General features: G+C 35.9%; 2 protein-coding genes, 7 non-coding genes and 1 pseudogene across 11 annotated transcripts; all 10 read right to left on the minus strand.

Annotated features, from left to right (window-relative positions):
- Positions 1 to 302: 302 nt before the first annotated feature.
- On the minus strand, positions 303 to 5,193 carry LOC133702252 (large ribosomal subunit protein eL28z-like). Its single transcript, XM_062126554.1, has 4 exons — positions 5,041 to 5,193; positions 4,783 to 4,954; positions 4,173 to 4,336; positions 303 to 707 (listed from the first exon to the last, which is right to left on the minus strand). Exons 2-4 carry the CDS (start codon positions 4,928 to 4,930, stop codon positions 576 to 578), a joined length of 444 nt encoding a protein of 147 aa, XP_061982538.1. The 5' UTR covers positions 4,931 to 4,954; positions 5,041 to 5,193; the 3' UTR covers positions 303 to 575.
- LOC133702436 (small nucleolar RNA R24) lies at positions 885 to 980 on the minus strand. The gene has a single exon (XR_009843728.1). It is a non-coding gene; the product is annotated as a small nucleolar RNA R24 (small nucleolar RNA).
- On the minus strand, positions 1,480 to 1,575 carry LOC133702435 (small nucleolar RNA R24). The gene has a single exon (XR_009843727.1). It is a non-coding gene; the product is annotated as a small nucleolar RNA R24 (small nucleolar RNA).
- LOC133702437 (small nucleolar RNA R24) lies at positions 1,845 to 1,940 on the minus strand. Its single transcript, XR_009843729.1, has one exon. It is a non-coding gene; the product is annotated as a small nucleolar RNA R24 (small nucleolar RNA).
- Positions 2,210 to 2,305, minus strand: LOC133702438 (small nucleolar RNA R24). The gene has a single exon (XR_009843730.1). It is a non-coding gene; the product is annotated as a small nucleolar RNA R24 (small nucleolar RNA).
- LOC133702439 (small nucleolar RNA R24) lies at positions 2,701 to 2,795 on the minus strand. Its single transcript, XR_009843731.1, has one exon. It is a non-coding gene; the product is annotated as a small nucleolar RNA R24 (small nucleolar RNA).
- LOC133702441 (small nucleolar RNA R24) lies at positions 2,962 to 3,056 on the minus strand. The gene has a single exon (XR_009843733.1). It is a non-coding gene; the product is annotated as a small nucleolar RNA R24 (small nucleolar RNA).
- Positions 3,222 to 3,316, minus strand: LOC133702443 (small nucleolar RNA R24). Its single transcript, XR_009843734.1, has one exon. It is a non-coding gene; the product is annotated as a small nucleolar RNA R24 (small nucleolar RNA).
- Positions 3,725 to 3,810, minus strand: LOC133702444 (small nucleolar RNA R24; annotated as a pseudogene).
- A 1,442-nt stretch (positions 5,194 to 6,635) lies between the features above and the next one.
- LOC133702159 (uncharacterized protein At1g51745-like) lies at positions 6,636 to 12,724 on the minus strand. Of its 3 annotated transcripts, none has more exons than XM_062126403.1 (3): positions 11,882 to 12,724; positions 8,502 to 9,550; positions 6,636 to 8,224 (listed from the first exon to the last, which is right to left on the minus strand). In XM_062126403.1, the coding sequence occupies exons 1-3, from the start codon at positions 12,094 to 12,096 to the stop codon at positions 7,152 to 7,154; spliced, it is 2,337 nt and encodes a 778-aa protein (XP_061982387.1). In that variant the 5' UTR covers positions 12,097 to 12,724; the 3' UTR covers positions 6,636 to 7,151. The 3 variants fall into 3 exon arrangements, with proteins under 3 accessions (XP_061982387.1, XP_061982388.1, XP_061982389.1); XM_062126404.1 differs by having other exon boundaries at positions 8,502 to 9,572; XM_062126405.1 differs by lacking the exon at positions 11,882 to 12,724 and adding an exon at positions 9,890 to 11,868.
- Positions 12,725 to 13,024: the final 300 nt, after the last annotated feature.

The raw sequence follows: 13,024 nt of genomic DNA on the forward strand, positions 1-13,024 counted from the left end.
ACTTCACAAATCAGAAAAGATTTATCAAATTCACCGATTGCTTTTTTAAAAGAAAAAACTCAAATTTTTATTTTCTTTTTTTATTTTTTGTTCTTTTTAAAATTTAGTTTTTAGAATATATTTTTTTTATTGATTAAATATAAACAGATATGATCATTTCATAATATGTTGAAAAAGAAAATAAAGAGATTTATTTTGGATAGACATCCTTTTATTGTCACTTATTTTTATAGCAAGCTTTAAAAATCAACCTGATTGGTTCGTTGCGGTGCCCATGCTTGAAATAATAAACCCTTTGGTAATTCTTTCTAAAGTGACATTTTCCGAATCCTTAGAAGCAAAAACTGAAAACAGAACGGTTCTGAATCAGAGGCCAGAAAACAGAACCTAACCATCCAAAACTGCGGAGAAATTATCCAGGAAAAATCACAATCTCTATTGTTCAACATCGAAATCTTAAATAAAAATCCCAAGACACCTCAAGACAAAAGGGTTACCTATTCCTCTTTTGCGACGGCACAAGAGGACACCCAACAGTGTACTTACTTATATATTCGGCTCTCAAATCACCTCCTTCAGCGGACCTTCAAACCTTGTCTGTTCCTCTTCTTGACACCAGACTTGGCTACCTTAAGACTCCTGTGCACAGCACTCAACCTTGCAAGAGCTGCTTTCTTCAGATCAGGCCTGTAATAGTTACCTTCTACCTGCAATGAGCAAAGCACGTGAATTTCTCAACAATACAGCGCAAAGCATTTCAAGAAACACAACAAGAAAGATAACTAGACACTGCTAGCATGTATCTTGCAGGCAAGTAAATTGTATGTGCTTAAGCTAACATAAGTCAAAATATACAATACATGTCAAAAAATCACTATTTGCACAAAGCTCAGAAGCCAAGCGTAACAAGTACATTTCACTGAAGAAACCCTACACACAATAGGGTTCTTCTTACATGTTAACAAGCTCATCACTGCATAGAAATCTAATGACTTCGACCACGATGGCTAAAAATAAACATGATCAAATAAAAAAAAATATCAAATCAAATATGTTTATGTTTAACAACCTGAAAACCTACCAATATATAACATGATTTTGGAAGAATCTTTGCAAATGGATTTAAATATTGAAGCAAAACCCCCTTGATTCCTCAATTCCAGACTCAATTTTTGCTGAATCAATCAAGTGTATTAATAATTTTTTTAAGAAAAAAAAACCAACTTAAAGAAACAAAATCAATTCTCATAATTATGCAAGTGCATAAAACAGTGAGATGTTGCTTCATTTTGTTAGTGCAGCATGACATGTACAAACAAATTAAAAAAGGAGACACCAGCCATACATATCATGGTATCGCTATAACCGTACAAGTACTAAGCTCAGAAGCCAAAACCAACTTAAAGAAACAAAATCAATTCTCATAATTATGCAAGTGCATAAAACAGTGAGATGCTATCGCTATAACTCTACAAGTACTAAGCTCAGAAGCCAAGCGTAACAAGTACATTTCACCGAAGAAACACTACACACAATAGGGTTCTTCTTACATGTTAACAAGCTCATCACCGCATAGAAATCTAATGACTTCGACCACGATGGCTAAAAAAAACATGATCAAATAAAAAATTTATCAAATCAATTATGATTATGTTTGACAACCTGAAAAACTACCAAGATATAGCATGATTTTGGAAGAATCTTCGAAATTTTTGCTGAATGAATCAAGTGTATTAATAATTTTTTTAAGAAAAAAAAAACCAACTTAAAGAAACAAAATCAATTCTCATAATTATGCAAGTGCATAAAACAGTGAGATGCTATCGCTATAACTCTACAAGTACTAAGCTCAGAAGCCAAGCGTAACAAGTACATTTCACCGAAGAAACCCTACACACAATAGGGTTCTTCTTACATGTTAACAAGCTCATCACCGCATAGAAATCTAATGACTTCGACCACGATGGCTAAAAAAAACATGATCAAATAAAAAATTTATCAAATCAATTATGATTATGTTTGACAACCTGAAAAACTACCAAGATATAGCATGATTTTGGAAGAATCTTCGAAATTTTTGCTGAATGAATCAAGTGTATTAATAATTTTTTTAAGAAAAAAAAAACCAACTTAAAGAAACAAAATCAATTCTCATAATTATGCAAGTGCATAAAACAGTGAGATGCTATCGCTATAACTCTACAAGTACTAAGCTCAGAAGCCAAGCGTAACAAGTACATTTCACCGAAGAAACCCTACACACAATAGGGTTCTTCTTACATGTTAACAAGCTCATCACCGCATAGAAATCTAATGACTTCGACCACGATGGCTAAAAAAAACATGATCAAATAAAAAAATTTATCAAATCAATTATGATTATGTTTGACAACCTGAAAAACTACCAAGATATAGCATGATTTTGGAAGAATCTTTGAAAATGGATATCAATATTGAAGCAAAACCCCCTTGATTCCTCAATTCCAGACTCAATTTTTGCTGAATGAATCAAGTGCATTAATAATTTTTAAGGGAAAAAAAACCAACTTAAAGAAACAAAATTAATTTTCATAATTATGCAAGTGCATAAAACAGTGAGATGCTGCTTCATTTTGTTAGTGCAGCATGACATGCACAAACAAATCAAAAAAGGAGACATCAGCCATACATATCATGGTATCGCTATAACTCTACAAGTACTAAGCTCAGAAGCCAAGCGTAACAAGTACATTTCACTGAAGAAACCCTACACACAATAGGGTTCTTCTTACATGTTAACAGCTCATCACCGCATAGAAATCTAATGACTGCGACCAAGATGGCTAAAAAAACATGATTAAATAAAAAAATTTATCTAATCAAATATGATTATGTTTGACAACCTGATAACCTACCATGATGCAACATGATTTTGGAAGAATCTTTGAACAAATCAAGGTATTGCTATAACTCTACAAGTACAAAGCTCAGAAGCCAAGCGTAACAAGTACATTTCACTGAAGAAACCCTACACACAATAGGGTTCTTCTTACATGTTAACAGCTCATCACCGCATAGAAATCTAATGACTTCGACCAAGATGGCTAAAAAAACACGATTAAATAAAAAAATTTATCTAATCAAATATGATTATGTTTGACAACCTGATAACCTCCATGATGCAACATGATTTTGGAAGAATCTTTGAACAAATCAAGGTATTGCTATAACTCTACAAGTACAAAGCTCAGAAGCCAAGAGTAACAAGTACATTTCACGGAAGAAACCCTACACACAATAGGGTTCTTCTTACATGTTAACTGCTCATCACCGCATAGAAATCTAATGACTTTCACCAAGATAGCTAAAAGTGTTTCATTTCCTTAGTGCAGCATGACATGTACAAGCAAATCAAACAAAGACCACTACACATCAAAGAATCACTATGACAGGTACTGAGCTCAGAAGCCAAGCGTAACAAGTATGAGCTCATCACTGCATAGGAACCTATGACTTTAAACAGTTGGTTGAATAAAACAGGCGTTTATTTCAATATTGAAAATTGAACAAATATTAGATATGAAGCTTCAAAAAAGACCCGTTCACTTTATGCTAAAAACATTATTCAATATATTTGAAATTGTACTCAAATATTGAAAGCAAGCACAAATGACACATGAAATCGATGGTGTGCATTAATAAACTTGACCACTAGCCATACATCACAACAGATCACTTTAATGATAAAGCTCAGAAGCCAAGGGTAACAAGTATATTTCATCAAAGAAACCCTACAAATCTACTTACATGCTATCAGTTCATCACTGCAGAGAAATCCATGACTTTAACCAGTTAGTGGAACAAAACATGGATTTAGTTGAACAAAATATGGATATTAAAAGTATTAATATAAATTTTCCAAAAACTAATTCAATATTTGAAATTCCACTGAAATATAAAAAAGTGGGCACATAAAATCACCAGTAATATAGGGGTGCTTGATTTTGCAAAGAAAAAAAATTCTCTGAAAAATGAAAGTGCATAGAAAGAAAGGACAATTTTCAGCTTTCAACCATTCAGAAACAACTGAAACAAAAGAAACCATCATTAGAGTGATGTGAATGACTAAGAAACAAGCAATTTTAGTAACAAACATGAAAAGCATTACAAGATGACGAAAGACCAATAATTACCTGGTTCTCCACAGCCTTAGCCATGCGGCGGAACTCCTTCTTCATGACAGATTTGTGAAACAAAGCTGCTGGTTTGTTCTGCTTCTTGGTCTTACTTGTAGCAAGAACCACAGCTTGATCCTTATCCCCAGCCTGAATGGTGACAGTTTTCTTGTTTGCTAAACCTGGTTGACAAACAATAAAATAAGATTAAAACCTCAGTTGATTGATTTCCAAATTATTTAAAAACCAAACATTACAAAGTCATCAATCAGAAATCCAACAAGCTATAACTTATTAATGCATAATCACATCAAAACAGGTGAATTGACATACAAAGATTGATCATATATTTATCATCTTATGTTCTGCAACCTCAAATTGAAGCAAAACAAAACATATCTGGTCAGTTAATGAAGGAGAAACCACCATGGTTAACTTTTTCCCTTATTATTCTTCTCCATTCCCTCAAAAATAAAAGCTTTCAAGACCAAACATCAACTAAACCAAGCCCTCAACTCAGATCAAACAAAACCTAGCACACAGTCCCTTAAGAGAAAACATTAACCACGATAGTGTAAGAGAGACAGACAATCAGGCACGCACGGAGAGAGAGAGAGAGAGAGAGTACCAGAGTGCTTGTAAGAGTTAAGGTTGTAGAGATTGTTGCTCTCTTTGCTGAACCGAAGGCTAGCAGTTCCTCTTCCAAACTGCTTCACTAAAAAGCAGTTATTCTTCTTAACTATCTCCCATATCAGTTGTCCTGGTACTGTCGCCATTTCAAATCCTCTCTTCTTCTTTCCCTGCACAGCAACACACCAGATCCAAATTCTCTATAGTCAGTCAATTAAACGAAGATACATAGAGATTTAGAGAGGGAGAGGGAGACCTGTTAGGGTTTTGGAAGGCAGCTGACAGAGTGAGAGTATTGGCGTAATGGTCAGAAAAATGGAGGTTGATTTATATGGAAGATTTATAGCGAAACCCTAGTTTCTTTTTTAGATTTACTAAACTGCCCTCGGGTTGCTGGGTCTGAGATAATTAGTTGGCTGGATCTTTACCCGACTTTTTAGTTCTGGGCCTTCCCTGATTTTGATTATTTTCAATCAATCTCTATATTTTCAAGAGACGACATGCGGACGGCAGCGGAGGCAGTAAAGAGATAGGCCCGGTTCCAAATGAGAGAGAAAACTAGATCTATCTGATTTGTCGTCTGTGTGTTTTTGATATATTATTATTATTATTATTATTATTATTATATAAGATTAGTTTGGTTTTTCCGAATTGAAAGATGTAATTTTTAAAATAATTAATGTAAAGTAAAAATATAATTAGATTATAAGATGTAAAGTGTAATCTTATATCTATTTGTATTTTTTGATGTACAGTTAGTTTTTAATTTCTATTTATTTTTATGTTTTAAAAATATTTTTAAAAAAGTTTAAATTTTATTTATATTTTTTTGTTTCAAATTAATATTTTTTCTGTATTTTTAAATTATTTTGATGTGTTAATGTTAAAAATTATTTTTAAAAAATAAAAAATTTTATTTTAATTCATTTATAAATAAAAAACACTTTAAAAAAAAAATCCTGGAAACTGGTATCGTTTCCCTTTTTTTTATTCATTTGAAAACTCTTCCACTTCAATCACCAAACAATTTTTTTTTCTAATTTAGCTTATTTACATTGGTTTGGTGAGGAATTGATTGTTTCAATATTTTGCAGCACTATAAAAGCTTACATGGAAGAAGCATTTCCTGATGGAGAACATTTTGCAGCACTATAAAAGCTTTTCACAGAGCTCGCTCAAGAAACATAGATGCTGATAAGAATACTGGTAGCCCGAGTGAAGGGAGACCAGTTAACCTCGCAACTGCATCAAGAAGAAATTAGGAACGGTAACGAGGTCCAGAACACAAAACCTTCTGCATCATCAGCTGCAATCAGAACAATTATATGAATTATGGTTTGATCCCGGGTGGAGAGTGGTTGAAATTGTTGGTTTTGTGGTGGAGGTGGGGAAGAGAGAGGGGACTGCTGGTCGTTGTTATGGTGGCTGTTGCATGAGTCTACTATGAATTCTCGTTTGGAATCCCCTGATCGTTGTAGTTTTGTCAAGCGGCATGGTGGCCGGATGTGAAGAAGCTGTCGTGATTGGTCTTTGGTGTGGATTGTCTGGATTGGTCGGTAGTGGCTAGCTGCTATCTGTGGGCAGTGGCGTGATTAACAGCTAGGGTTTTGGAGAGAAATAGTTGATCTTTGTTTGGAGAGAGGGAAATCACGAGTTCTACCATTCGACAAGTAAGCGTTGCATTGAATTTGCATGCAATTTGTCTTTTGGTTGAAACAATCCATTAGCTTTTTATTAGAACAAAGAAGAGATGGAACGGAAGGGAGAGAGAATGAAGAAACAACTACAGAAAACTTGCATAAGGGGGGAACAATTAAAGATGTAAAATGTAATTTGTAAACAATTTGCAAGTTCTTAGCCCTCTAAACCAATCTCAATTCATAAATTTAACCTAACATCATGCCAAAAGTACAACACAAGGCGTACATGTAGAGGAGTATAATTTACCCTCAAAATTGTTATCATGTCACAGACCAGTTGCTGAAAAAACTCAAGTTATTTGCCCTCTAAACCAACCTCAATTCATAAATTTAAAACCTAGCATCAGGCCACAAGTACCTTATACCAACCAAGGTCGCCATCTTTAATTTACACTTCAACTACCGTTACATATGTACACAGCTAGACAGCCTCCATTGTTCTTAATCCTATCTGTCCATCTCTACAACGGTGAGAAAGCTCATGGAATTGTAACCGGGAGTTTCCACCTTCAGGGTGAAGCAAACATGCCACAGATCAGACATCATTTGGATATGCAGAAAACTAGGTGCCCCAACTAAAACAGGCTCCCGTGACGACGCGCGCCCCAAAACTAAACAAATTTATCATTTTAATCCAAAATTCTCCAACCTTTCCAGAGAACACGATTCACGAGTTTCTTGATGGTAAGGCACGGTGTGTTTGCCTTGCTGAACCATTCACTGCCTCATTTATCCTACTGAACACTAGTTTGAGGGGGATACAAGCTATAACAGGACCCTCGGGCTTCTCCACCACCAGTTTTCTATCTTCTACTCTTTTCCCTGTCAAAGAAGACAGTTTCCGAATCTTTTTAGAAAGCAACCCACATTTCCTTAATTTGTGTGATTTTCTTGGTGAAGATCTTGGTTTCATTGTCATACGCCTGGCAGGTGTCCTACCAGCCTCTATATTTCGCATAGCCGCATAACCCAGTTTGGGAGTTTCCCCTTCCTTAACATGAGTTGTATCCCTTTCATTACTACCAAGCATCAGATCAGAATAGCCATCATCTAGATTCTCAATTGTTAAAGGGTGACCGACAATGGCTTTACCATTCAATTTACTCATTAGAGAAACCAACGGAACATGCTGCTGCCGGTAGTTGCGTTGAACCTTGATCTCAACATTAAATAGTTTTGAACACGAGGAGAAGTTTCTTCCAGGAAAATCTGATGTCTGATATCTGGAATTAACCATGAAGCGTGATTGACGGTATGGAAGTGACCTTTGAGGCACAGACAACTCCACCGTTGCCGCCCTCATACCTTCCCCATGAGAAGAAGACTTGCTCTGGTCCTGAACAGCATCCACATGGTATTCAGAAAACGGTTCGGATTTACCTCCACCACAATCAACTTTCTGATCAGGACCCTGACGGAATCCATCCAAGTGCTCCATACCTGCCAAGTAAGCATTGGGTTCATCATCCATGTCATCTTTTCTTGAGTCTTGCTTTCTATTTTTACTTGTGTGTCTTGAATTCCTCTTTCCTTTTAACTGCCACTTTGAAGCACCTTTCTCTATCCTCTGGCTGAAATTATTATAAACACAGGCAGCTGCCAGACTAGTAGAACCAGATTCGTTGCATGCTTCATTTTTCAACAATACAGCTTCTGCTTGACTGCTTTGACTAAATTGCTTCCCCAATCCACCAATTTGATGCTTTCCAGGTGAACAGGACACAAGTATTGGAGAAAAACCTGGAGATCAAAATGAAAAATCAGAACAAGTAAAAAATTCCTCCACAATGGTTGGGCTATCCTAAATCTATTAAACAAAGAAATACAACAGTCTGCTCAAAACAGACACGTAAATAGAATATATACAAACATTAGACAAATAGGACTCCAAGCCAGTTATGTCCCAATGTTTTCAGTTATGCTACTAAAGACATCAGACAACATATGCACAGGAGGAAATACAAGATGAACAGAGAAGGCTACATGCTTTGAAGTTTTAAATGTCCTAATCAACTACCTGTAGAGTGTTTTTCCTCCCCAACAAATGGCACATCAAATAACCTGTCCACAGAAATGTTCTCAGCTGGCCTGGATATGCTGGAAATATCTTTTTCCTTCTTCAACTTGTAATTAATGAGAGCAGCATCATAAGCATGATCAGAAGACTTTGATGAGCTACCATTCTCACAAGAAACTCCATAACTGTCTGAGTTATTATTGGTTGCAACGGAACAGTCTTTTCTAGACCCATTTGATTCTATTCCAGAAATCTTACTGTCAGATAATCCCGGAAGAGGCAAGCTACTTGGACTGGAAAGATGGTCACAAATAACTGGAACACACACCATGGCCGTACTCTCTAAAACTTTTGTCAATGGCCGGTGACGATTTTTTCTTTTCAAGAGCTCATTAACATTTGCTACTTGAGACCTTTTTCTTTTCAGTAACAAGTTATAACCTTTGCTACCATTTACAGGACAGATATTATGCATACAATTCCCGGTGTTTGAATCTCCTACACCAATTCCAAGATCCTCAAGTCCTCTCATTCGCTTAATTCCTTCTGTTCCATCATCCTCAGAATCATTTGGGGTTCTTCTCCTCTTTCCTGGCAAAGACTGCATCTTACAAGCACCATTATAATTTGGCTCCTCAGAGGATGTACCAGACTCTGATAATTCTGGTGCTAAATCTGAACCCAAGCCTGAATCAGCATCCAAACCAGAATCTGAATCTGCATCCATGTCTGAATTGTCTTCAGAATAACTATCCCCATCAGTCATATCACCATCTTCTTTTCCAGAAAAAGACATGCTTGATTCTTTGGCTGAACTACCATGCTCTTCACCCAAATTATCACTTCTAGAGAAGAAGTCCAGTTGATCCCTGCCTAGGCGAGCATTCTCAATCTCTAAGGCGTGGAGAATGGCATCTTCTCTCCGAGCATATTTCACAGCTCTCTTATTACCATTAGCAGCGGAAGTCTTTGCCTTTTCAATGCATTCATCATATTCCCCACATCGAAATGCCTTCACCCTCTTCGACTTTTCAAGATTATACCAATCCCTAAACCAACAAAATAAAGCATCTGTTACACAAAAATCAACCATATGTGAAGAGAAAATTTTATATTTGAATGTTACTTAAGAATGCAAAGTCTCAAGAGAACAAAACTTTACACATCAGCTGCAAAATAAAATAAAATAAATAACACAAAAACTGTTATGCACAAGCACTGTTCCAACTTGGTACTTTCTATTCCAACATCAGTCATGACAAACATGCAGCATATAACAGACACAATGGACAATCTTCATATGCACATATTTATATGACTGTTTAAGCATCTCAAGAAACTAAACTCAGTTCAAAAGCTGCAGAAACTCAGCCAACTTCCATTAATACCTCATATAACAGGTATCCAGATGCAAGAGAGCAATAAAACTTTTGAGCCAACATTTTTACTTGCATAGGAGCAGAAATCTCATCAGCCTCAGGCTTCAGCAATCCACATCATAAACAACTAAAATAGTGCAGTTAGGTATTACAGATCAATCCTCAGAATGTCCTCCTGCATGATCATCCAGCCAGCACTACTAACTCTTTACTTTGACTAGAATTGACAGATATTATTTTCTGAAGTGGTGATCCATCTAATGATACCTAACTCCCACACAAATGCCACAAAAAACAATAAGAAGGTACAATAATAAGTAAAAGATGCCTGTCTTCCACCTAAGAAACACGTGGAGTTCGAATCCCAACATATATGTGCCTCTGATAACGATATCATATAACACTCTTTCTTATCAAACCTAAGGCTCTCCTGCTTCACTAGATATTATCACAAGAAACAATAGAAACCATAAATCTATTAAGCTAAAAAGTGACCGAGAAAAAAAATAATTGAGTGACAAACACGCAGTACTTGGATGAACTGATAAGAAAAGATTTTGACAATGCAGACTCTATAGAATATCAAATCTAACAAAGGAAAAGACAGGGAAGTTAGATAATAAAAAGGCACAAGAGATCTTTTTCACTTAAATTTCTTCTAATACTTCTTGTTCCTGGAAATGGAGTCATTAACTAGCAAATTTTTTGTTTATTAGAATGCACCACATGCATGTAAGGTTGAAAACATTTTGTTTCCAATAGAGAATTTGGATGAACTCAACACATAATGTTTCCATGCTTTTATGCTACAGGCAATTTCTGTATGGTTTAGAATGGGGGGGATATGTCCCTACTTTTTGGATACAAAACTTGCTCCAACCTGAAAACACAGAACTCAATCTTGTCTTTTCAAAACACACACTAACTGTAAAGAAAAGACCAATCAAAATGGGCAAAAAAACTAGAGCTGTCTTCCCTAAAATTAAACCATGGCAGCAACAAGCTATGAAGATGGACAAAACCTCAGTTCAGAAAAGTTTGCAAGGAACCACGGGACAAAGCACAAAAATAGTACAACAGTGTTTCAGAAAGAAAGATCTATTTATAGATCTCAAAAAACACAAAAGAAATATTGTTCTGGCATAACAGCACAGAAAACATATGCACGCCTCACAATTTGCAGAGGCATGAATTTTAGTGTGGTAGTATATTAAGAAAAGTACTGGATCAGCAGCTGAGTGGTGGCACCACAGCCAATGATGATGAAAGCAGTGTAGTGATGTTAGAAGTAGAAAATATGTTATTAAGAAAGATGGATAGGATTTAGCAGCTGCAAAAACAGGAAGATGGAGGAATCAAACTATAGCATAATCAGGCACATCTTAAACTAATATCAGATCAAATAAACAGCAATGAGGAGGTGACAGTTTTGGTGGCAGCTATGCAGATGCACGCTTATGAAATGAATTAACACACTCTCATTCTTATAACCCCCTGAATAAGAGAGCTTATACCTTTCCATTTTTCATAAGTTGTTCCCAGTCATGCCAAGCTACCAGCCACCAGAGGTTTCATATAAAAACCCAACACCAATTAACATGAACCTTATGATACAGAACAGACTAGAAAAGAACCATTTCAGAACAGAGAAAAATGTATTAAGAAGCAACAGCAGACATGCAAACAAATCTTGAAGAAGAAGAAGAAAAACACCCATTTGGGCATATATACAAGCTTGAAACCAACCTCGAAATCCGGTTTTTACCATAAAACTAAAACCATCGAGAAAAATCGCAATAACAATCCACAGAAGCATCAAAACCAGGAAAAAGAGCTGTAAAGTATAAACTCAAGAAACTGCAATGTATCAATTATCTATCTCATAAGCCAGGTAGCATTAGCAAAACTGCAACAGATCAATGCACATAAGTCTCCCGGGCCCTCACAAACCACCGGCAATTAGAAAAGATAGTACATCAAGAGATGTTAATGGGCACTTACACACTGGCATCCTCGCGGCCAAGAAGTTTAACAGGAGTGCCTGATCTTGGCGAGACCAAACTACCCTCAGAAATCTCATCGAGACCCACAATCCGACCCGGCCACCATGAGCCGTTTCTCCGGCGGACCCAAACTAAAGCACCCACAGATGCATCAATGGCTTTGGTGTTGATGTTGTTGATATTACAGTTGGGGTCAGCAGAGCTACTACCCATTTCAGAAACCCCAACTCAGTCTTTCCAGACCCAAAAACAAACAAAAAAATCAAAGAGAAAAGTCTAGTAAATCAATCAAAAGCCAGTATTTTGAAGAGAACCCAGGAGCCAAAACCAGCTACAAAGGTCGGTTTCATGGAGAAATGCTTATAAACCCTTTAAAACCCGTAGCCCAAAAGAAACAAACAGCCAAAAACATTGCAGCAAAAAGAAAGAATACCCAGGAAGACAAAACCCCAAATAAACCTTGGATTGAAGGGTTTTATACAGAAAGGGATCTGGAGAAGGAGATCTGGAAGGGCTTTCGGTTTTGGTGTTTGCCGTTGCTGTTGCTGTTGCTGTTGTTCAAAAACCAGACAGTGTTTTAAGGTTTCCTCTTCTTGATTGTAATTTAGCTTTTTTTTATTATAATAATTATTGCTTAGATTTTGTCTGAAACATATCAAATTAAGTTTTTTTTCTTTTTGCAGTGTGTGTGCCAGTAAAAGAGAGTGAGAGAGAAGAAGAGTTGCTGTTTGGATTAAAATAAAATAAAAAAGAGTACCTTTTGTATATTTTTTTGCTGATAGAAATAGGAGAGGAGAGAGAGAAGCGCGCATTTGTGCGTTTGTGTGTGTGTGTTTTTCATTTGAAAAGAGTGGGGGAGGAAAGAAAGTTACGAGAATAAAGACACTCGAGTGTTTAGCATTACCATAGATTTGCTGTGGATCGATAAATTTTTGTAATAAAAAAATATATATATATATAAACTTTTTAAATGTGTTTTATTTAAAAAAATATTTATAAATTAAAAAATATACGCATGCATTTAATTAAATACATTAAGAACTAATTAAATACATTAAAAACTATTTGTGTTTAATAAGTATAAAACACAAAGTGTTAACATATCTATTTAACTTGCTTCGCTCTAAGTCGAATAAATTTT

This window comes from Populus nigra, chromosome 8 (genome assembly GCF_951802175.1).
Source record: "Populus nigra chromosome 8, ddPopNigr1.1, whole genome shotgun sequence".
Classification (NCBI taxonomy): Eukaryota; Viridiplantae; Streptophyta; class Magnoliopsida; order Malpighiales; family Salicaceae; genus Populus; species Populus nigra.